This window comes from Strigops habroptila, chromosome 6 (genome assembly GCF_004027225.2).
Source record: "Strigops habroptila isolate Jane chromosome 6, bStrHab1.2.pri, whole genome shotgun sequence".
NCBI lineage: Eukaryota > Metazoa > Chordata > Aves > Psittaciformes > Psittacidae > Strigops > Strigops habroptila.
Genome location: NC_044282.2, coordinates 19,291,284 through 19,317,187, shown reverse-complemented (window position 1 = coordinate 19,317,187; position 25,904 = coordinate 19,291,284). Strand labels below are relative to the sequence as shown.

The 25,904-nt window shown below is 36.0% G+C and overlaps 1 protein-coding gene across 7 annotated transcripts in view; it reads left to right on the top strand.

Moving 5' to 3' along the window:
* GRIK2 (glutamate ionotropic receptor kainate type subunit 2) overlaps positions 1-25,904 on the top strand; it is a 422,385-nt gene that overhangs the window by 358,849 nt on the left and 37,632 nt on the right. For 6 of the 7 annotated variants that reach the window (XM_032920016.1, XM_030489997.2, XM_030489993.2 and 3 more), the window contains one exon: positions 24,504-24,729. In XM_032920016.1, coding sequence (XP_032775907.1) covers positions 24,504-24,729 — 226 coding nt within the window. Of the gene's footprint in view, positions 1-18,867; positions 18,947-24,503; positions 24,730-25,904 lie in introns of those variants that run through there. The other variant, XR_003991913.1, reaches the window with a different exon arrangement.

Sequence of the window (25,904 nt, the reverse complement as noted above, 5' to 3'; positions counted from 1 at the left end):
GCTCTGTCATACCTGGAAGGCCAGCTAATACTTTATAGAAATCCCAGGAAGAAAATATGTCATTTCTTCCCCCTGGCTACTCTCTGTGAACTGGGGAGAGTTTGCAATTTTTCCTTCATCCTGCAATGCGTCATTTAATTTTCTGGTTTACGAGCAGGTGGATTAAACTGAAAAATAAAGATTAAGTTAAATAATTGCAACATTTTTAAAAGCAAGGACCTTTGCCATGCTGTTGTGTTTCACAAACAATTCATGTAATTGGGAGAACAGGTCACAATACCTTTATTTTCTGAATAACTTTAATAGAAATCACATGAGACCAAATTACAGGAAAGAGAGAAAAAAGATAGATATGGATGTACTTATGGAAGTATATTACTTCAGACTAGTGTAAAATTATATTAGACAGTTTAAATGGAATCCTCCCACAGTAGAAACCCATCTTAACAAATACTAGAAATGTTATCATAAAGAGATTGCAATGCTGATGTCATACTTTGTCTTCTCACCCATGTCTCTACAAAATTTCTTTTTCCACAGTGCAGTATAAGGTCTTTCACATTAAAAACCATTACCTCATCACAATAGGCTAATTTTGAGGATTACTATGGAAATCAAGAACAGTTCAGGATTCCGTGACAGAGAAAAAAAATTTATAATATGGTAGACTGCCATTAGAAATTAATTCTAGCAGAGATGAAAAAATTGTTTTAAGGTTGATCATGAGAGCATTTATTACTGCTGAGGTCTTGGATTTTACCTACTCCCAAGTTAATAGTGTATTCTATTTGGCTCCAGTCAAGATTTTTTCCCCAGTTTCACTGGGCCAGGGGGGAATCCTAACTCCAATGTAAAAAAAATTGATGCTCTTTAGGAACATATTAAATTTAAGTACTAAGTTTAGTATTAATGAAAGTGTGAAAACCCCACCAGATCATAAAATAATACAGGTGTTTAGAGGAAAGGAAGTCTTCAGTAAGAATCTTTTGATTTTTTTTTTTTTTTTTTTTTTTTTTTGGAGCCCTCTTCTCTTTTTTCTCTTTTCCTTTTTTTTTCTCTTTTCCTTTCTTTTTTCTCTTTTCCTTTCCTTTCCTTTCCTTTCCTTTCCTTTCCTTTCCTTTCCTTTCCTTTCCTTTCCTTTCCTGTCCCTTCCTTTCCTTTTTTTTTCTTTTTTATGCCATCTGTATACAAAAGTGCAGATTGAAGAGTTGTACAGACCTGTTAGACTGTCATTCACTGACTGTCAGGTAAGTAGCCTCATAGTATCATTTAATTCTGATTGGCAGCTGTTAGGTGCTCACCCCCATCTCATTTTTTCCCTTAGAAAATTGCTCACTTTCAGCTTATTATCTCTACACTCTGTATCTCAGACTATTAAAACAGTCTGGCAGTGTCTGACAGAAGTAAGCTGGAAAATGGGTATCCTGGAGACCACGTCTTCACTGAAGCTTTCTTGGTCTCTTGCAGCTCCTGCACTAGACCTGTTATTCACAATATGGGGTTGCGTCTTGATCACAAATCCTTCTGTCAGCAGCGTTTGACCCATCATTAGCTAATTGATATCTGATTAGGTAAAATTTCTCTCTCCCTAAATTAACTGTAAATAGTTGGTTTGGTTTTCCAATTGTTATGGGGTTCATTTACTTTGAGCATATATATCACCTATTGTTGGCCCTGTATTGCAGACAAACTACAATGGCTTTTACAAGTGTTTTGGCAGCTGCCTATATTCACCATTGAAGCATATTTCTTACACTTCTCTCCCTCTCTCTCTCTCTTCCTGCCTTCTTCCCCAGTAAACACTAAATCAGGAGAAGTAGGAGGGTTATTGTCTGATAGTTATAGAAAGAGGTAAGGAGGAAAATCCTCAGGATGCCCTGCATATAGTGGTCCTGATTTCACATGCAAGATACGATGCAACAGTCAGGACCATGTGAGTTTCCTAGCAGTCTTTAAAGAGAAGCTAATATCAAAATGAAGCAGAGGTAAAGACTGTTACTTTAGTTTTAAGACACAAAATGAAAAGTGTAGATGGTGAAGTCCTCAGAAGTTTGGAATTCTGCTATATGTGTTTTCTCTGAAAGACTAAAGGATGTTATTTTGTAGGTAGTGAGTGTTCCATTTTTCACAGGTTGCACAACAGTAGAAATAATATAGTATCAAAGATTCATTATTTTTTCCAAGATTCAAGCCATGCAGTGACAAAAACCTTTGCTTGAAGAAACTTCTAAAATTCATTTCCAATCATTGCATTAAATTCATGGTAAAAATCATGAAAGCTGAAAGTTGATTAAATTGATAAATTTCATCTTTATTTTCATTTTAAATCTTAGAAACTAAGTAAGAGGGGAGAAAAGAGGAAAAGTCAATAATAATAAAAAACCTCAAACACAGACATTTATGCACTCAATTTATTTCCCGCTGACATTTTCTGAAGTTTTTAATTAATCTTTTCCTGCTGGGAATCAGATTTTCTTTGCTATGTTACTTTTTGCTATTAGGGGAAGGGTAGTAGACACAACATCATGGAATTAAGCATTCTGGGCTCACAGAAGAGTACACAAAAATATGATAGAAATACCATGCTGTTAATTGTAAAAATTAGGCACTATGCGAAGGATCACATATTCATTAGGCTACCTGTGTTCTTCCTGATGAATATTAGAGCAAGATTTCTAAGACTTTTTAGTTGTAGACTTTACATCCCAACTTCCAAAAGGTTGCCAGTCCCATTTAAACATTAAGACAACTAGATACTATAAAAGTAAAAGGTATAAATTTGTTTTCTATGTTAGATTTCTTGTCCTAGAATGGAATTCTAGGAATGATGGAATTGATCCAGCCTAAACTCTGATTTGCTGTTTGTTCTTCCCACTACATGTTAACACTTGTTGGTCTTTTGATTGAATTTATTAGAACACAACAGTTTTTTGGGTGCTTGTGTTGTGTTTTGTTTTGTTTTGTTTTTTTTCACAGAGACCCCTGCTAGCTTGATTTCAGTAGGCAGCCATTAATAATGAGATAAATGCATCCTGTATGTTGTAGCATGTGTTAGCATTCTGTCATACACAAGTTAGGAAGAGCTATGCACATTAGTGCAATATCTACCTACTAAAATGCCTAAATATCTTGAGTACTTCTGTAGGTATTAGATAGTCAAGCACCAAAACACTTGGGCTTCTGCGCCTGCTACAGACTGTTTGTTAGCTCCATGCTCAAGCCATCTTGAGGCGACAAAAGTGTTGAACTTTTGAACATAAAAAAGAGATGTAAGAAATTCTCACAGAAGCATATTTTTGAATAATCAGAGTTACTTATTTGTTTTGCCTTTGCCTTTTTCTTTTCTTTTGTGCATTGTCTTTACTTTTACAACAATGAGAAGTTCCATTCCTCCTTAGGTAGGAGAAGTTCCTCCTCCTACCTTGACTTTGGACTGGTATAACCTGATAGTTTAAACTACATCTTAACAATAATAAAACAACAAAAAACCTGTTACGTAAAACAAACAGAAAAGAAACATAAAACTTCTATAATAAGCCTTTATAAATAAACCCTTGTTAAAGATTAATCTTTAACAAAAATCTGAAATACTCATAGGTGACATTAGCATTAAACAGAAAACTTTCAGCTTTTTGAGGTGAGAAAATTCTCTTAGTTTATTTGAGTAATTTTAAGATACAATTAAATATACGGTTTGAAATTTTGTTTGTGAACATTAAATAAAGATGAATTTCCAGGAGAATTTTCAAAGTAATACTGCACCATTTCTTCTGATTCAGATTTCATTTGTCCATAAAGCCTTGCCCTTATTATCATTTAACCCTCTTTTACTAACCTTCACCATGGCAGTACCTCATCCACTAGCTGGAGTTCAGGCAGCCGGATTCCAGCAGTTTGTGAAGTACTTTGCTGTCACAGTCAGTCTTACACCATGCCTCTTTAAAGACTCAGATTTGGTTTTATGGAGCAAAGTTTATCCTTTTGTTTGGAGCAAATGTTGTGGGATGTTGTAACATGTATCTTTGGCCTGAGCTGGCTAAACTGCCTTTGAGACTGAGAATCTATCTTATTCTTTGGGTACTAGATATAAGGCAAAACCATAGGTTTCACTTGCTTTTCTTCCACAACCTGCTCTTTCTTGTTTTATTATTCATAGAGCTTATCTGAGCTGCTTGTGTCATTTTTGCAACTGCAGTTAGCAACATTTGATGTAAAATCAGGAGTGTCTAGAAGGAGATTCAGATTTCAGAACTGATTTTTTCTCCTTTTCCTTTCCTTCTATTCTTTGCCCTAAATTCTATTAAATGCAGCAGAAAAATGTAGAGGATTGTCACTCTTGAAAATTCAAATCTTTAAATGACCAACAAACCAGAATATTTCAAGTTGCTTTTAGTTTCATAAACATGCACATTATGTTCATGTTGATAACACACACGTACACAAAATCCTCCTTAGTAATTTGAGTCTTTTGAGTCAGCTCTGCATCTATCATTTTGGGAAGCTTGTCAAATCTGTTTTGGCTCAAAGCTGTTTGTATTTACAAGACATTTTAACCGGTTGCTTTTTGTCTTTCTTTTTACTACCTTTGGGAAAAATCCTTTTGCTGTAACATCAAAAGTGCTGAGACTGAAATAGGTATTGGCCCATAACCAGCAACCTCTATTTCAGGCAAATCATAAGGAAAAGGTTAATAAGGTCTTTGGAAAAGCGTATTTTGTAATAAAGGATCAATAACAATATTATTAAAAATTTAGATGAATATTTCTTTGATTAATTCATAGGCCCTGATGAAATGTAGATTGTCATCCTCTATCAACTATACTATGTGCTTGATCTCTTGCACTTACAGCAATATTCACACACAGTCAATAAGCATATATATAAGCGCATTATATATATGAATTGGATGTGCACACATATACACATCCAATTTACTAGAAAGTCATATAATTTTGCTTCAAGCACTCTTCTTGCAGACAATTTCATTCTTTCTTTGTCAATGTTTTTCAGGGCATTGCAATTATAATGCTACATTCAAACTGAAATGTCCTGGTAAACCAGAGGCATTTGCTTCTACTCTCTGTAGACTTCCGTTTCATATTTGAGTTTATCAGGAGCACTTTCTTCTTCCATGAAGGCCTCCTGGTGTTTTTGCCTGACTTTCTCTTTGTGAGGATGTATTGTTCCTGAAGTTGGAGGAGGTGATCCTTGAAAATTAACTAGCTTTCTAGGGTCCCTCTTCTCTCCAGGACTTTATCCCATGTTGGTAGATCCCTGAAGAGGCCAAAGTCTGCTCTTCTGAAGTCCGGGGTAGCAAGCTTTCTGTGTGCCCTCCTCATTGCCGTAAAGATCTTGAACTCCACCATTTAAGTCAAGACTGCCCTTGAGCTTCACATTCCCCATCAGCTCCCCCTTGTTGGTGAGAACAAGGTCCAGCATAGCCCCTCTCCTGGTTGGCTCCTCTATCAGTTGAAGAAGGAAGTTGTCATAAAGGCACTCCAGAAACCTCCCAGATTGCTTGTGCCTTGCTGTGTTGTCTCTCAAACAGATGTCAGTGTGATCTAAGTCCCCATGAGGGCTTCACCAGGGCTTGTGAATATGAGGCTGCTCCTATCTGTTTATGGAGCGCCTCATCCACTTGGTCTTCCTGATCTGGCGGCCTGTAGCATACCCTCACTATAATGTTACCTATCCCTGCCCATCCTTTATTTTTTACATAGAAGTATTCGGGGGGCTCCTCATCCATGCCCAGGTGGAGCTCCATACACTCTATCTGGTCACTGACATAGAGAGTGACACCCCACCCCTGGTGTCTGCTGCCTGTTCTTTCTAAAGAGCCTGTATGCTTCCATTTCAACATATCTCTGTGATGCCAATAAGATAGTAGCCCTGCAGATGTGCACACATCTCTAACTCCTCTTGTTTTTTCCCCATGCTAAGTTCATTTGCATAGAGGCATTCACATGGAAGTGGAAGCGTTTGTTTTTCTGAAACCACTAATATGCAGTATTTTTTTTAATACAATTCTACTAATAAGCATTATTTTTCATGCTCTTTTGTTCAACTGTCCTCTCTTTTAGTTATTTATTTTACATTGATTATCTTCTATCTCTGACTTGTAAACATGTTTGTACCCATATTTATAGATTCTAGCTTCAGGTCCAGTTACCTTGGAAACTGTTTAAAGTGCATCTTCTTGACTATTTGTTTTATAATAACTGAACTGCATTCTTTCCTCTTTCATCTATTGTTCCACAAAGGTTGGTACTAGCAAACAGGCATGCCCAGCTTATCTCTTGCTGTAACTCACTTTCTTAGCTACTCAAGGCAACACTGTACAATAGGCATCTGCTCATTTTCAAGTAATCATTAACTGTCTACCATATATATGGTTTTGTTAAGAACAAATAATATTTAGATACTCTTTGCTGCCAATGGCTACTGTTGCAAGCAGCAATGTTGCACAGCAGTAACAGGTGTAATAAGAGATTCTCTTTCTCAGAGAGCAGCAAGCATTACTGCCTGCCTTTCCCACACACTCCCCTTTATTGTGAGGTGGAAACCACCAAAGTGAGTATGGTGAAGAAACTTATGTACTTAATAACAATAGTTGTTTTGATAATGACAGTCTTGGAATGGTATAAATGAAGTCATTTGACATTTCTCAAGCATCAGAATTCTAGTAATACAGGTACAAGTTTGTGGGTTCTTATCCTCATCTGATCTTCAATGAAATAGCTCTACTGAAATTCTTAGTATCTCAATATTAGTGTTTTGGTTCTGTCCAGATGTCTCTCTGCTTTACTATCATATTCAACCTATCTCAAAAATCCTGACAAAAATAGCAATCCTGATATTTTACACTGAGAGTGGCAGGTAACTGGAAAGATGTTTGCAGACACGGTCAGGTAAGCAAAGAGAATTTCTTCTTTTGTTAGAGTAAGGCTCAAATTGAATGTGCAAGTGTGAGCTTCACCTGTGCACCTTTAGTTTTATAACCAAATTAATTTTATTACATTCTCTGAATATTTATACATTATTTATAAGCATTGACACAGGTACTTAAGCTTTATTAAGAATGTAAGAAATGTCCTCTTTACTCCAAGGGGAGTAAATTGGTCATAAGTGCTTGCTGCTGTGGAAGCACACCATATTCCTTTCTGGCTCTCCCTTTCCACCACTTTCCTTATCATATTAAATTAGAATACAGAAAAAAGTTCTAATTCTTTTCCTTATCTGAACAACAAACCGTGCTATGTCAGTGTTTTTTCTCAGAACAGATTGTATCTTGATCTATTCAGATGACCTCTAGCTTTCTAGCCATAGGTCATGTCTTGGAAAGGATAATGAGTAGTTTACTTCTGCAGAGTTTTCAAAGGAGATAGCTTCAACCTTCCCAGATGACCTTCCTCTTGCAGATTATTGCAGATATATAAGGAGATACTAATTTCTGGATACCTTTGAGAAGAAATGGTCAGAAATGTAAATGGACACAAAGGAGGTGATTTGGCTAGTTGGCTATAGCAGACACCACATATTTCTGAGAACCATTAGATAGAAGTTCCAATATTGTACAGATTCACTGAAATTAGTATCCAGAAAATCTTAAGAATTGCATTGCAAAGCTGCAGTATCTTCTACTGCAAGTGTTACAATGGCCTTCTAGATCCAAAAGGCCTAACTTTTTACTCATCTCTTTCAGAAAATATAGGAGGCTCAAGAGAAGCTGCTGTGTGGAAAGTGTTGTATCTGTCAAGTGTAATTGTTTAGTCAACTTAAATTCAATTCTTAATCTAGGATCTCTGAGAAAAACATAAAAATAAAACCACAGATACATGCATGTGTATATATGCATGCATACAAACACAGAGAGAGGGATGATCTACATCTGTGTATAAAGATATATGGAGAAATACATTGTTCCTAAGGACTAAGGATTGGCTGATATGGGGATTTGAACTAGTAGAGGTATTGCAATGAAGGAAAGATATTGTCCAAATTCACTGAGGTTTGCTGTGCTTTTATGCTCTATTTAAAGCTGTTTGCACAGTTTACCTCTTCTTTAATGGGAAGAAACAGTGGTTCTGAACGTCAAGTACCCCTTTACATGAATGCCACTAGTAGCTTTAAGGTGGGGTTGTTGTCAAGGAGATATGAAGAAAAGGAAAATGAAGATTTTAATTTCCTGGCAATTGATTTTCTGAAATTAAGTAATGTTTTAAAGAAAAGAAAAAGGCTTTGTCCTGGATCATTAGAAAGGGCTGTATGACAACGGTATATTGATTGTCATTTTACTCTAATTTTCTTGCCCTGAAGAAATATTTTAGATACCAAAACATTTTCCCCACCCTGAATTTCTGACAGTCAAAACCTTAATTATCATGGATCGACTATTTGGAAGAAAATGCAAACCAAACAGAATACTCCATGTTAATTGGAATATTTCACAGACACAGCTTTATAGCATCAGTGAGTAACAAATGTTCACAAACTCTTGTTTCAATAACCACAATTGTTTTCTAGGAGTTCTAAGCCTTATTTCAACCTTTTTTTCAGTTTCTGAGTACCCAACTCTATTTCTTGTTTCCGATGGTTTTTTCAGCTGTAGTACAAGAAAGACATGGACCTTTTAGAGTGGGTTCAAAGGAGGGTCACAAAAACGGTCAGAAGGCTAGAACACCTCTCCTGTGAAAAAAGGCTGGAGAGAGTAGGGGTTGTTTAGACTGGAGAAGAGAAGGTTCTGAGGAGACCTTAGTGTGGCCTTTCAATACTCAAAGGGAGCGCATAAGAAAAACAGAGAGAGACATTTTACCAGGGCCTTGGACACAAGGAAGAAATTATTTACAATGAGGGGGGTGAGGCAGTGGAATAGGTTGCCCAGGGAATCTGTGGATGACCCATCATTGGGAAGTGTTCAAGGTCAGGCTGGATGGAGCTTTGAGCAACCTGGTCCAGTGAAAAATGCCCCTGCCCCTGGCAGGAAATTTGAACTAGACATTCTCAGAAGGTCCTTTCCAACCCAAACCATTCTATGATTCTATGACTGAATGAGAGCTGCTTTATCAATCCCCTATAATCTTTTTATCCAATTTGCACCATAGATTCAAAAATTGAAAGCTGTTATAGGACATGATTTGCTAATATCAATGATTTTCTTTATTGAATAAGTATTTTATGAATTACTGAAGCATTTAGCAGAGAATAGAATTATAGTCAATGCACCCTAAGCATAATCTGGAAAGACTAGCAGAAATTTGGCTTGAGTGAGTATCGTGCCAAAGTGTCCATAATATTGATGTTTGAGTGTTCACAAAAAAATGTATCTTTTATTTCTTAGTGATGTTTATTTGTGACCACTGTTTGCACTCCACTCCAAACCAGCAAGCTTAGGCTGGGGTTCTGTTAAGCATCTTTGATCTAGGTGTAAATTTTTTATTTTCTGTTGGAAAAAAATCTTGTCCTCCACATACAGCTCCTCACAAATATAGAATAGCTATAGAAATTTTCTTTTTGAAACATCAGTATCTATACCAACTTTATATTTGGGTAAAATATACATACAAATAATGTTTGAAACACATGGGTCTTCCATTTGTTTTAAAAGGTAATTTTAAAGAGACAAAATTTCCAGCAAGTGTCTGAAATTTTAATTTTCTCTCAGAAAATGAAGGTCCTGAGACTTCAAAAACAAGTTTAAATTAATTTATTCAGACACAAGTCTTAAAAAGGCAACAGCTTTAGTATTGATTTCTGAGTGATTATTAGAATTGGGAGAACTAAATAAAAATAAATTCTAGTTTGCAGGACATTTGAGCAACATTTTTTTAAAATAAGATGTTTTCAGTGAGCTGGTGTATTTTATATCCATTGATAAGTGTGCTTTGCTAGCTTTGTTATCTATTTCTCAGCATTGCATATTTGTCCTAATGTATAATAAAAACTAAGAAGCAGACTAACTTATATCTTCTATTTTGGTCCAGGACAGCTGTGTAGACAATAAGAAATAGCTTAATCATTGTCTTCAAGGAGATCAAAAGGTTGATCCCAAAGACAAGTAAATTTATACATGAGCTTGTGTTAGTCCTTTGTCCATCATTTGATACTTCAAGTAAATGGGGTGCCTTGGAACTCAGAAGAAAATCCAGAATCCAAAAGAAAAGGCACTTCGCTGTAGCAGCTATTTGGTATTGCTTAGATAAAGTCTGTTTAAAGGGGGAGAAAATAAGACTGCCATAAGCCTCTTGACAGCTTCCAGTCTGAAGTAAATTTCTACATATCAAAAAAGACTCAAAGAAAATAAAAAAAAACCAAAGTGGAAAAATAAGCTGGTCAAAGCAAAGCTTAACACATCTCTACTTTAAGCATTAATCATACCATCCGTGAGTGAGGGTCCAAAGAGTTGAGGTGAACAAAGAGTATTTTGGTGCAGGCAAATGGCAAAAAACCCACCAAGCTAGTGATTGAAAACAGATTGAAATTTTTTAAGCAAGACATAAAGGTCACAAAATCAGATTCTGGTTGCTAAGGCACAGTAGGCAAGCATTAATGAATTCTTGATAAAGCTTTTTAAGACAAGAAGTCAGGACTGGAATATTGAGGTAAACTTTTTTTTTCTTTTTTTCCTAACCAGTAGCAAGAAAGCTAAGGAAAATTCTAGAGGAAGATTAAACAAAATTACAAAAACCTGAACAAGGAAACTGAGCTTCCTAAGACTGATTTTAGTAACTTTTCTGCAGAAAAAAAAAGTTTTTCAGATATTAGCTTTTACTCATGTATTAGGAGCAACAGGGATACTGTTTTGTCTTCTCAAAATGTTAGCAATCTAACATCTGCAAACTGTATAGAAGGTGGAATTAAAATACAAAGCAATAGAGTATCAAACAAAGTCACTATACCTAACAAGAAAAGAGTGCAGTGGTGGAGATAAATGGAGATAAATGTTTACTTTTTGTACTTGAAGATGTAGGCAAACTGGATACATAAACATGATGTTTCTTCAGTGTAGCAGAAGTCCACTTTCTGTCTCCAGAACATTATAAGTAGTATAAAGAGACTTTTCCTGTAGGCTATTTTAAATGCCTTTACTAGGCTTTAGAGGAGAAATCAACACAAGGAAAGGACAAGAGATTGCCCTTCTATGTATTTTGTGGAAAGTGTCTATCTAATCTAGTATGGACCAGATAAGTGGAGAGCGAGGAAGACCTAAAACTGGTTTAACTGCCAGGCTCAAAGGGTTGTTATGAACACCTTGAAGTCCAGCTGGAGATGAGACACAAACAGCATGCCACAAGGGTCAATACTTGGTCCCATACAGGCTCATTCACAGTGAATGAATTTCTTATTTTGCTTTGCTTGTTTGTGTGGCTTTTGTTTCACTTACTAAACTGTCTATATCTGAGCCAAAAAGTTTACTCCCTTTTACTCTTCCATTTTTCTCCCGCATCCCAAGCAGCAGGAGTGAGCAAGCGGCTGTCTGGGGCTTAGTTGCTGGCTAGGGTTAAACCATGATAGACTTATAACTTGCTCAACTTTTTTTCTGAGCCTAGTAGTGAATGAAATATAAATCCCATTAGGATAATAGTTAGTAGCAGGCAAAACCAGAAGAATCATGCAGTATGATTATGCAACCCTAAGAAGAGCAAATTAGCAGGTTACTGGGATTTTCTTTATTCTTGCTTTTTACTGAAAATGAAAAAAAATCAAATGGAGACTAATTATAATGAAAAGAAAATGCTATGATTATGGGACTCTAGCTTGCATATGGTTTTTTATTTGTTTGGTGTTTCTTCAGATTTAAGAACTTCTGAGTTAGCTGCTTGGATTTTAAGAGCTTTTTGGATTTAAAGATTTAAAGGCAAAAAAAGTGGCATGGATATGATACTTCTCATTATTATCCATTCTCCTAGGATAAAGTTCGTTATAGAATGTTTGCTAGTAAAAAAAAACAATCCTAGAATTACAGCAAATACTCCCATAACCTGAATGAATAGAGAGTGTTAATTGACAGATACTATCACATCTGCCATGAGGAACATGAATTTACTCTTCCCAGAGGTCTTCAGTAACCAGCACCTTCCTGGAAGGTTCAGTGCAACTTTGTCAGATAAACATAAATCAGAATATAAGAATATAAATGCAAAATAATAAGATCGTAGTACTTGCCCCATTTCAGAAATGACATTAAATGCATAGTGTTGGTACAGAGTACTGAATACAGCTATTGCTAAGATGAAACAATAACAGTTGATTAGGGTCTTATGACTGAAGTTAAAAGATGTTTATGGAGCTGTGCACCTTAAAGCAAGTCATTTTTATTTATGAATTTTATTGCTGACAGATAATGTTTCTAACTTATCTGCAGCTGTTTATTGTAAATTGAGCTAGTGGTGTATCAGCCCAAGTGCTAACCCAAGTCCTCATTAGAAAAACCTATTATGTTAATTGGTACCATTTTTTAGCAATCTCAGGAGATAATCAATATCCAAAAGAGATGAAACTATTCCCTTATTTCCCAAAAAAGTTCCATCCACTTTGTCATGTTGGAATCTGCTTATACTGTCACTGATTTGGCTGCTCTTCTTCTTGGAATAGGCAAAGAAATCAGGTTTGCAGTGTTATTACAACACCTTTCCCAACATGATGACTTTCAAACTCACAGGTGATCTCTGCAATCCTATCTGTGAGTCTAAAGGGTCACCTGAAACAATATAACCACAATAACATATTGAAAATGGCATCGGTTACGTGCCAAAATACAATAAGCACAATCAGTGCAAATGTTTATTTTTATCAAACCACATGGAAACTACAGAAATGTAAGTGGTATAAAAAATAGAATAAATGGTATAAAAAATAGAATAAATTCTATTAGTTTTCTGTGCTTTCACTTCATTTTTGTTGCCACTGTTTCCAGTCTTATGTGACATATATGAACAGCAGAACACGAAGTTAGTCACAGGTAATTATATTAACTTTTATTATAGTAATGTACTACATATTTAGTTATTATTCATAGAACATTTCTAAAATACTTGTTTATAAATTAGTTTCCATAAAATTCCCTACAATGGAGTATTCTGACTTTTCACAAATAGTTTAATTAAAACAAAATGGGGAGTAAAGTCAAAGACTACAGTCCCAGCTGTTACTATTTGAAACTGCTCAGCAGTAAAATTTGGTAGCATTCATAAAAGGTTGGCTTGTTTTAGTAAGCAGATTAGCAAATATATTTATATAAATTTAGCTAAATTTAACTGAATGGAGGTTCAAATTTCATTTAAAAAAGTGTTTTCCATTATTTTTTTTTTTTCTGAATCAATAACAGAATTACTTTTTTATCTCCAATTGATCAACTTACTGACAACTTGATAGGGGAAATGCAGAATCTGAAGTGTGATGCACAGCTACATGCAGCACTTCCATGGAGAAAATGTCTAGAATCCTTAGCAATTCTGATACTCCTATAAAATCATTAACATTATAAATTTTCTAGGAGTTATGATATCACATACCAGCCCATAATATATTTCTGTGATGGCACACTGATTTCCACTGGAGCATGTCAGTATATAATGTCAAATATCTGTTCCTGCTCTTGATTGTATTTCAGAACTCAGATGACACATGTCAGAGAGTAAATATTTCAAGCCATTTTTGAAGCATTTTTTTGTTGATATAAAATTCTAGTGCAGCCCCCAAAATTCATAGATAATAAAGTGTAATTTTACCATGTCTAACTATAAATACATAAATGTAAATCAATAATTTAGTCAATAATAAAAACCTTCTACTGTGTGAATTAGTAGAAATTTTTAGTTAGAAAGGCATTCTAACTAAATCATTAAGGCATTTCATAGTGTGATCTTGCTCAGTACTACAGAAAATCTTTATGCCAGCTCAGGAATTCTCTGTAAAAAATCAGTTTTTTTCAAAATAAAAGTTTTCTATGGTTAAGTTTTTATTTTTATTATTGTCTTCATGCCTAGCAAAACTGAGATGAAATTTTGCTTTCTCTTATTTTTTCCCTGCCATTCTGTCTACTTTGTTCTTAATACATTATTATCTAATGTTTTTTTGAAACTTGATTTCACATTTTCTTATTCTACTTCTCATTGCAATTCAGTGTGTCTGCAATTGCTGAAATACCAAAATTTTGAAACAGAAATCAAATTTTTTTTTTTTTTTTTTTTTTTTTTTATCTCGAGTGTTTAATAGGCTTTGAAGGACTTCCAACTTTTGAGGAAAGTAAGGCAAGTACTTAGCAGTTATATTCTTCCCTTCCTCTAGATCTTTCAGGCTTTTTTCAACCTCTCCATTATGTCATGTCATGTTATGTTGCTTATCTTTTCCAGTATGTTGTTTAGGAGAGTACAAGTGCTTCAAGATAAAATGTCCAGATATTCCAAGACCTGACAGATTTGCTAACAGAGAAACAGTTCTGATCAGCATCCTACCATGCCTCTATACCTTTGAAATGAACCACATATGGCATCAATCCTGTTTGCCTGAATTAACTCCAATTTTCTAGTGACCAAGATCAGACGAGTGCAGAGAGAGACTCAGCTGTTCTTAGCTAGCACATATGGTCCAGTGTTGTTAGTAATTTACTTACTATAATAAAAAAGTACTGGATGCTGAAAACTAATCCCACTGCAGAGCACCTCAGTGGTGGCTTATGCTAATCTATAGCTGTCAAATATTTTACATGAGAGCTATTTAGTAAAGAAATACTTGAAATTATTTGTTATTTTGGATGTTCAGAGTTTTGTTAGGTCTGGCAACAGAACTGATGCGGGAATTTATTGGCGGGGGGGGAGAAAAGCCACCAATCTGTCTGTTTCACTAGACTGATTTTGATGACTATCATTATAGGCAATAACTAATGCTAATGCTGCTGCTTGACAGGTGCCAAAAAAGTGACAATGGAAGTTCTGTTAAGTTTTCAAAATCTGTGAAGATAATGAAACAATACTTATTCCTAACTGTTTGGGGCAACAAATTAACAAACAATAGTTAGCAGGCTTTCTATCCCTTCTCCTCATTCAAAGAACTCTTGAATGTTATGAGTTTGATTTGCAAAGCTGTCTGATGAATTTCTTTTAAATCACAACAGCAACAAAACATTTTGGGCATATTGCATATTAATTTTGCTTTGAACATTACAAAAACATCTTCCATGCCAGTGTAGATGCTGTGAGAATACAATTGTTAAAATCATGGTGTTGTGACAAATTCTTACTCTATTTAGGTAAATATTTAAAGTAGTATTTGTGAACTTCATGCTTAATTTGAATGATGAGACTATGCACTCACTGCTTTTGGAAAAGAAAGTTGCTTCCAGATAGAGTGCAAATGAAATGCAGAGGTTTTGTACTGCAGTTAGTACCATCTGAGAGCAGGCAGAGTGAGCAGAATGGATTTATCTTCACAGAACATGCAGAATATAAGATCTGCTTTAAAAACAGATTAAATTTGCTTAGTGGCTTATTCCTACTTATAAAGGAAGAAACCTACAGAAGTGTGAGAAATACCACACTTATCATCTTCCACAGTATTTTACAGAAAGAACTGTTGTGACGTTAGTTATAATTTGGTAAAGGATAATAAATCATTGGGGTATAAAGGCAAGGAAGTTTTCTGAAATCTATTAGCGATTTTTGAGCTATAAAATCCCTACTTATTTCCAGGTCAAAGCTGATAGTGAAAAACTTATTTCAACAGCATTAGGGTTTTGGGTTTTGTAACCACAAGTTACTTTAAATATTTAATGTTTGTTCAAAAATCTATTTTTTAAAACAAGAAGCACAATCGGGGCAACAGTAAAAATGTCTTCCTCTGAGCACTGCATTTTTCATTCCTTGTAGCTCTATTCTTGGCAGAAACACCTTTCCTACCTTTTTTCATTTGTGCTCTATGGACCATGAAAACAGCCATTGTGGAGAAGAGAACGCTGTCTGCATTGGTTTTATTGTTTTTATGCTGACACAACCAAATCTAAACCAGCTGGTTCACTTCAGGGTTTTCAGACCTCAGCAACTAAGAAAAAATAGGGGTAGAGAGAGACTAGAGAAGAAAAGAAATTCCCTGAAGTCAGAGGGCCAGAGTCATCGAGACCGGTCTGATGAAAAGGAAAGTGTCTTTTTCACATTCTTTGATGACTGAGAAAAAGACAGTCTCATAGTTCTAGGAGACAGTTAAAAAAATACAGTACTACAAATATTATTTTTATAACTAATTCCTAATCTGGTCAGAAAATATGAAGATAGAAGTTTTAACACCATCTGTCTCTTGAGTAATAGAGGAGAGTTAAGCTGATTTAAGTCTGGTCTGCTGTCCACCACAGGTGGAGAAATTCATGATATTTTCAGTATACTTCGACGCTAGTGATTAGCACAGTGCTCTATAAAAGCTATGCCTTAACCTGTAACAATGATTCAAAACTGTGGAGACTTTGGAATGTCTATGGTATTATATTATAGAGACATCAGGTGCAGATAAGCAATTAAGACCAAGTTGTGTTTTACACATAATGTGCTCAGCTATGTCAAAATCAGTAAATATACTGCTTCTGCTGGCTGAAAAAACAGCACTTACTTTTGGAGTGTAGAATTAGCTATGGCTTACTGGAAACTGGAAATTATATTGTCATTATAACAAATTTAAATGGATTATTTAAAACATAATATCTGGAAACAAGGCAAATATAGTGATACTGTGTAAAGTTGAAAAATTAATAAGATCTGATATCTTTCATTTTGATTCTTGTAATGGATTCTGATATTGATCATTATTTGCATATACTGTTTAGCTCTTAAGTCCCAATAATGGGCCGTCATTGTCCACTTCAGAAACATTGAGCGGTTTGGAGAAAATAGTACCTATTCTAAAAGATTCAGATTCATATTAAGAACTGGTAGAGGTGGGTCAGTGTACACTGATACAAATTACAGAAAGTACAAAAAAATGCACAACGGAACAAACACATCATCAGTCATTGATAGATACTTGAACAGTAGCACTCAGCCTTTACAAATTTTCAGTTGGTGACAGTTCAGGACAGTGAGCATGCTATTTATGTTTGTTTACAATTTATTTTCGTTTATGCAAGTGTTCAAAGTCTTTCAGATAACCTTAGTTTTGAATTTCCCTGTATTTATAATGCTTGAGGACAATTAAAGTATTCCTAAAACTTTTTTTACCTTAGGCTGCTGATTTGTTCTCTTAGCTTTAAGCTTGTCATTCTATGATTTGAAACGTATGAATTAACTTTTTTTAATCTCTCTATTAATGGTACTAATCATCTGTGGCCTAAAATACCAGAAACATATCCCAAATGTGTTAGAACAGCTATGAGCCATAAGAGGATCGTCTATAAGGTTTGCTTCACCTAAATTTGACATCTAGCCACCTTATGTTTAGAAAAAAATCTGAAATAAATTAGTGCTTTTGCCATTGTTAAGAACATCAGAAATGTATTTTCTAGCTTATTTCACAGCTATGCAGATTTAGGGCATGTGTCAAAAAAAAAAAAAAATCGCACTTATTTACTTACAAAAAAGAATAAGGAAGGAATAAATTAAACCTATTAAACCTATTAAACCAGATCAGCTTGGATTTCCATAATGGTGTTCAGGATTTTCAAGGGGTCATGTATGAAACAATTGGGATGAGTGTTCTTGAGCATCAAAGGACTGAAGGGTGTTAAAGACAGGAAAACACATTTCCCTGGTGTTGTGGTTTAAGCCCAGTGGGTAACTCAGAATCATGCAGCCGCTCGCTCACTCCCCACCTTCTTCCTCCCCCCACTCCTGGAGGGATGGGGAGGAGAATCAAAAGAATGTAACTCCCACAGATTGACATAAGAGCAGTCCAGTAACTAAGGTATAATACAAAACCACTACTGCTACCACCAAGAATAATAATAATGACAAGGGAAATAACAAGGGGAGAGGATACAATTGCTCACCACCTGCTGAGCGATACCCAGCCTGACCCGAGCAGCGATCTCGTCCTTCCGGGTAACTCCCCCCGGTTTATATACTGGGCATGATGTGCTGTGGTATGGAATACCCCTTTGGCTAGTTTGGGTCAGGTCTCCTGTCTCTGTTTCCTCCCGGCTTCCCCTCCTCCCTGGCAGATCATGAGACTGAGAAAGTCCTTGATCAGAATAAACATTACTTAGCAACAACTAAAAACATCGATGTTATCAGCATTGTTCCCAGGCTGAAAGTCAAAAACACAGCACTGCACCAGCTACTCAGAAGGAGAAAAATGACTGCTATAGCTGAACCCAGGATACCTGGCTAATAGCGGGCTTGCCTTTGGCTTAATTTATAAACTATGTAAGTTCACAGTGGTTTGGGGATTTTGGTTGGTTGGTTAGTTCATTGGTTGGTTAATTAATTGGTTGATTGGTTGGTTTGTTTTCCCCAAACAGGAAAGCATATGTTTTGGTTTGCTTTCTTGAACTTGCTTAACATCAAAATTTGATAAGTCTCCAGAAACACTTTTTGTATGTAACTTCATACTGATAAAGAATCATAGAAATTAATGAAAACTCAAATTTGGAAGGAACCTTTAGAGATCATTTCCTCTTATTGGAGGAAATCTGTTTTCCTAATTGAAAGCAAGGCCTTAAACTACCTTATTTGGGGCCATGTTAAGCTGTCTCAAATATTTCCAGTGAGCTGATTCCACTACCTCTCCGAGCTACCTGTTGCAATGCCAAAGTTGTTCACACAATGAAGAACTTTTTTCTTATAACAACACAGAATTTCCCTTCAGAAACTTGGGCCATTGCCTCTTTTCCTGTCACCATGCATCCTAATGAAGAGAGTACCTTCAGCTTCTCTCTAACCTTCTCTTTAGGTAATGGAAGAATGTGATTAGAATCTGTGTAAGCCTTCCATTCTAGATTGAGCAACACCATTTCCATCAATCTTTCTTGGTAAGTTAAGATCTCCAACTCTCTGATCACCTTGGTGGACACTCCAATTTTAACATCTCTCTTGAACCTGGATGACCAAAAATGGACACAATGTTCCTAGTGTGGCTTGACAAGTGCCAAGTATTGTAGATTAATCGTATCCCTTGTTCTGTTTGCTATATATAGTCTTGTTGATACAGACTGCAGTTTGCTTTCCTGCTGCAAGTGTGGGCTGCTTGTTTATGTTCAGCTTGCTGTCCTCTTGGGTTCATAAATCCTTTTCAGCCAAGATACACTCCTTATGGTCAATTCCCAACCAGTATGGATGTTTAGGATTACTTTCTCCCTGGGCAGATGTCATATATATCTTTGTTAAACCTTATGCAATTCCTGTTACTGTAATTTTCCAGCCTCTTTCTGCATGGTAGCTCTTTCTTCCCATATAGCTACCTCTCCTCCCTGTTTAGTGTCTTCCACAGACTTGGTAAGGGTGCCTTCAATACCATTTTCCAAACTGTTTAAAAATATTTTGAAGGTCTAGGGCTGACCCCTGAGCCATTCCACTCATGGCAAGATGTCAATCTGGCCTTGAGCTGTTAACTACCACCTTTCAAGATCAGCATCTCAGTTGTTTTCTCCACTTGTAAGTGCTCCATGTCTGCAGTCCATATCATACCAGCTTGTCACTAACGATGTTGGGAGAAACCTTGAGGGGTATTTGGCACCTTGCTAAGGCTCATATAGATGGGCCTTTATGAATGCATTTTTCATATGTCATTCTTTTTGTCAATGCAAACACATAAGTGATGAGCTAGGTGAAGTAATTCAGAAATGACATTTCATAGTCTGTATATTACAGAAGGTCAGAATAAATATGCATAATTGTTCCTTTGGCCTTAGAAAAATCCACGAATCTAGCAACTTCAAGAAAAGTGGCCTGTGTCCACTAAGAATGCAGTGCTCAGGACAACAGAAGTCACATAGCTGTTATAGGGAGTGTCATAAATGGAAAATAATGAAAACAGATTGGGGGTCTGGACTCCGGAAGGGGGTGTGACATAAAGATTGTCATTGTTTAATTCCTATGTGGTGCAGAATGCTTTCATAAACCATGCCAATATGTAACAACTGGGCTTCTGAATTATTCTTTTTTTCCTTTTTTTTCCCCCCAAATTTAATCAATTACCTTTAATCTCTCCTTCATTACTACAGCCTCATGTGAGTTTAAATGTTGCATGGGTGAAAGCAAAGCTGGGCCGTGACACCCAAATGTTCTTAAAAAACAGGAGAGAAGTTGGATGCTATCACTGCAGTAAAAATCTCCATTAATGGGTCTGTGTTTTTTCTTCGTAGAAAAATGTCAGAATTTGTCTGGCACATTTTTACTGTGCATTTATCCACTCTTGTCTTGTATCATGAGGTCTGCTTCCCTGCCCATTGATTCTTGTTTATTCTGGCATTCATTCAACATCCTGATGTTTTTCTAACATTGTGGTCCAGAGTCTCATTACTCAGATATTTGTCTTTCCTAGCCAGTGCTTTGCAGTAGAGTTGTAATACGTTACTGACAATGATTCTTTCTGTTTCCAGCCTCAAATTTAGTCATAGCATTAGACTAATGCTTTGACTAACCTTTGCAATGCTTCCTTTTGTGATCCCTGACACGCACAGTTATTTTCCAATGATCTTTAATTTATAAATGCTGAGTATGTCACTGACAGTATCCTCTGAATGTCATTGTGAGACCTACCATTTTGTGCACCACTTAGACAAGTTTCTTCATTTCTTTAGCCTTTTCATTTCTATCTTTCCTTTTAGTTGTTTTTTTTTTTAATTCCAGTGAAATTCAAATGTTGGAAAGCATAGGCAGATTTCTTACTTCTTTGCACTGTCTTCTGCACTACTGAGGGAATACAAGCATGATAAATCATGTCACCACAAGTTATCTTATACAGACATAATTTCCGGTTGATTTCAAGTTTGGTTGGATTTGCAGACTGATTACCAGTTAGATGAAGCAACATGGTGAAATAACCCAGATAAAATAATACACTTAATTTATGGACTATATAAATTGATTAACCAGATTGATTTGCACACAGTGAAAGAAGATGAAAACATAATGTAAATTGCAGCATCTGCTTTTATCTGTATGAATGACACAATCATAGCCGAAAGGAACAATATGTACATATTGGAGTGTCATTCACTTTAGTTCAATGTCAAACAGGCTTCTGATGCTTTTGATTGTTCTGGCTTCTTGATTTTAGTCATGCGAGTCTGCTGAATAGCTTGCCAAACAAAGAGGAAAACCGTTTGTGGTTGTATTTTCCTGCATCAAATGTTGGGGTTTTTTTTTCAGATAAAACATTCTTTGTTGTATGTAAAACAAATCCCAGAACTTGTACTTTTTTTAGTAAGAATTTCTAAATGTTAGAATTCAGGGGTCACGAGTAGATGGGCTGTTTTCCTTCACATCATTTCACTTCCGACTTTCAGCTTTTAGGGGTGGAAGAAAGCACTGCAAAGACATTGTATCATTCTGCCTATATGAGAAAACTAAGAGATCACTATGCACTTGTTAGCTTCACAGCTGTGAGCCATGGGCACTGATGTTTGAGGTTCTGTGTTATCTTCTACAGTCTTACTAATCATATGTAGACTTTTTTACTTTTTTGTTGTTGTTGTTGTTTTAATAATTCCAGTAAGCAAGCTATCCTATGTAGGAGCTTTCTCTGATTTTGTTGTTGACCTTTGTTCCCTCCTTTTCAGCAGTATCTGTGGCTTCATCCTAGCTGATTAATTCAGTCATTGTAATATAAGCACTCTGTCCTTTTGAGGATGTAGTATATTTTCACATGCTCTAATGCTTCAGTAGAGAGGAAGCACTCCCCTTGCTAACATGTTTTCAACCTGGAATTTATTTTCTTTTTCAACAGAAGTATAGCAATGCAGTTTCTGTATTTGAATGTAATCTGAACTGTATTACAGTTCATTCTTTATTTTCTATTATAGTTCATTTGGCTTTTTCTTTTTTTTTTTTTCCTTTCCTCAACTTGTATCAGCAATGTGTATCTAACATAGAATCATAGAATCATAGAATCATAGAATGGTTAGGGTTGGAAAGGACCTTTAGATCATCTAGTTCCACCACCCGCCCTGCCATTGGCAGGGATGCCTCACACTAAACCATGACACCCTAGGCTCTGTCCAACCTGGCCTTGAACACTGCCACGGATGGAGCATTTACCACTTCTTTGGGCAACCTGTTTCGTTGCCTCACCACCCTCACAGTAAAGAACTTCTTCTTTGCATCCAACCTGAACTTCCAAAAGTTTCCTAAATTTGTTTTCTCTGCCAAGTTTTCATATTGCTCATATTATTTATAGTAGCTAAAATGTTTGCTTTTTTAATTGGGTTATAGATTATGTATCAAAAGTATTTCATACGTGTTATTGGTAAAATTTTTCAAATATTGAAAACCATTAATTTTCCACCCTTTCTGTATGACACAGCAGTTTAGATTCCTACAGAGCTGATGTTCATTGCTTGAAATATCTTATGCTACAGTGCAGTACTAAATGCTAGCAAGAATTACTTGATTTACAAAACAAACTCTATGAGAAGAAAGCATATCTGTTTGGTCTCTCTTCTATGCTTTCACAGTATACATTGAAGAAAAATGATTTCCCCTTTCATTGTTACTAAAATCTGCTGCAATCAGCCACAGACTATGTTCAGTACAGTAACAATGTGTTCATGCAGAGTCCTAAAAGTCTTCACTTCTGTTGGCATTGACACTAGAGTTTGTTCAAATGCTTGGTTTGCTAATTTCCCAGGCAGAGTGAAATAACTCTTGGATTGTATCTCGGCAGGGGGACAAAGTCATCTTTCTTCTAAATAAATGTTCTTTTTATTCCACATACACTGCTAATTTTTCTCTGTGCAGAATTTATGGCTGTCAATCAGCTGAACTTCAGAAAGATTTGTAGTATCAATCTTTGTTTAGCATCTCCACCAGAGATGATGGCAGAGTTATGTTTAAGGCTGACATTAAAAGATTAAAGACTCCTTAAATAGTCTGATTATACTAGTTCTCATGCTTTATTTGTACATTTTATTTACTAGACAAGATTTAACATTTTGTGATAGATCTTGAATTTGAATTATTATTAAACAGAGGGGCAAATGTAATATAGAATGTCCAGGACTTCTAATACCTTCAGTTTATCCAGTGGTTATGATCTCTTAAGCACTGTGTTTTGCAAAGATGAGGGAAGGTAATACCTTTTTTTAAAGAAGCTGAGGTGAAAAAGACGAAGCGACTCCTCTGTAGTTGCACAGCAACACTTTGTGTTGAACTGTTGTCTCCTTTGTCCTGGACTGCTGTCTCTCTCTTCCTATCAGAACAGTTCTTTGCATTCTGGGAATATTAAAGCAGAAAACATGTTTATTTTTAGAACTTTTACTAGTCAGTTTCTGAATGGCAAGCTAGAATTAGTGTGACCAGACTGTGATACTGTCTCTGCTGCCCTCTCCCTCACAGCTGTTTTCTTCATAAACTGCCATCTGTAAATGCTTTAATTACTTCAGATTGCCACACTGTGTAGGTTTTCAGAATTGCTCAGGAGTACCTGAGTGATTGAAGTAAGAGTGAAAATTTCAGATGTGCCAGAATTCACAGATTCTCCTATAACACTTACCAACATTGCTGATGGCCACAGTGAAATACTTAATAGTTTTCCACTGACTTCAAACACTCGTAGGTCTTCATAGAATCATAGAATAGTTAGGGTTGGAAAGGACCTTAAGATCATCAAGTTCCAACCCCCGTGCCATGGGCAGGGATGCTTCACATTAGACCATGTCACCCAAGGCTCTGTCCAACCTGGCCTTGAACGCCGCCAGGGATGGAGCATCCACAACCTCCCTGGGCAACCCATTCCAGTGCTTCACCACCCTCACGGTAAAGAACTTCTTCCTTATACCTAATCTAAACTTCCCCTGTTTAAGTTTGAACCCATTAGCCCTTGTCCTACCACTACAGTCCCTAACGAAGAGTCCCTCCCCAGCATCCTTATAGGCCTCCTTCAGATAACGGAAGGCTGCTATGAGGTCTCCACGCAGCCTTCTCTTCTCCAGGCTGAACAGCCCCAACTTCCTCAGCCTGTCTTCATACGGGAGGTGCTCTAGCCCTCTTATCATCCTTGTGGCCCTTCTCTGGACTTGCTCCAACAGCTCCATGTCCTTTTTATGTTGAGGACACCAGAACTGTACGCAGTACTCCAAGTGAGGTCTCACAAGAGCTCATCCTACATAAAATCATATCAGCAATAAAAACCAGAGAAACAACAGTTATTGCACATTTTCTTGACAATCTGTCTAGATGCTTTGTTTTACACAAAAAAATGAAAGGTACAGATTAGATGAAAGGCACAGGTACTCTTATAAGAATGCCTTGGTAAAACCTGACAAGTAGTAAAATACAATAAGAGAGCAATGTCCAAACTGAGAATTTGCTTTCACTCTTATAAGCATACTATTCTTACTCATATTGCATCTAATCTTTGTCTTTCAGAAATCCAAAATCTCCACTTACGACAAGATGTGGGCCTTCATGAGTAGCAGGAGGCAGTCAGTACTTGTCAAAAGTAACGAAGAAGGTATCCAGCGTGTGCTTACTTCTGATTATGCATTCTTAATGGAGTCGACAACAATTGAGTTTGTCACACAGCGGAACTGTAATCTAACACAGATTGGAGGCCTGATAGACTCAAAAGGTTATGGCGTTGGAACTCCCATGGGTAGGTGATATGCCAACCGTTTGTGCTCTGTTCATTAATCTTCGTTGCTGTAGAAGCCTTGAAAAGCTCCAATACATTGTTGCTTTCTCTACATTGCTAATATTTTTTTCTTGTCCTTTTTTTCTCACCTGGGGAAAGTATTACGTATTTTATCAATATTTATGGATTTTATAAACATAAAAATAATTATAAAAAAAATGACATTTTCATAAATGTTTCTCTTGACTGGTGTCTTTCATATGTTCAACAACAACAACAGAAAGTACTTTTCACAGCATTTTAGTAAAAAGAAAAAGTTTTTAAAATGATGATCTCTCTCTTTAGAAAATGATGTGCTAGTAATACAAGGCTTGCATTAGCAAATGGGGATAATGCTACTCTAGTGAGAGGGCTGATCACTGAGATTCTTAAAAAAGAAGGAAAGATTCCATAACATGTCATGTACAAATCCACAGACAAAAGAAATATTGAATTAACCTTGTGGAATATAGTTTTGCAGAGCAAGTCCAATCCTGTAAATATTTTCCAGGTCAGGTGTTGTACAAAACTTTAATTAAAAGATGAGAAGCCAACTACAGACATTAGTTTGGTTGGTAGAATCCACAGGATGGGATTCAGCAAGCACTGAGATGCTGAGTTCTCATTGACTACAGTGATTTTTTTTTTGAAGGACATGAGCTGAGAATCTGACTTTAATTTTTAGAATAGATGGGAACAGAAAATGGTGTGACACAAACACTCTGTCAGTAATGTACAATGATCCTACTTAATATTGCAAGACCATTCTGCTGAATTCTTTGTGAGAAAGACAAATATTTAACATTATTTTTAAGAAGAATTTATCATTTTGTGATTGATGTGAATTTATTTTATGTTATTCTCAAATTGGTCTTACATTTGGTACTGATTTTATCTGTTTCAATAATCTACACTAAATCATTGTATGGGGAAAGTTGTGTCCAGTACTTTAAATCAAACACGTGGTATGGAAGATTAAGAAATGAACTTTACTGGAATCTCTTGGGTAAAGAGGTATCTAGTATTATCAAATATAGCTTTCCTTTTATGTTGTAAATATTTACTGCAACTTCACCAACATCTTTATAATTTTCATTATTTCAGTAATTCTCCATGAAATGGACATCTCCTGCAGAAATTATTATTCTGTTCATTCT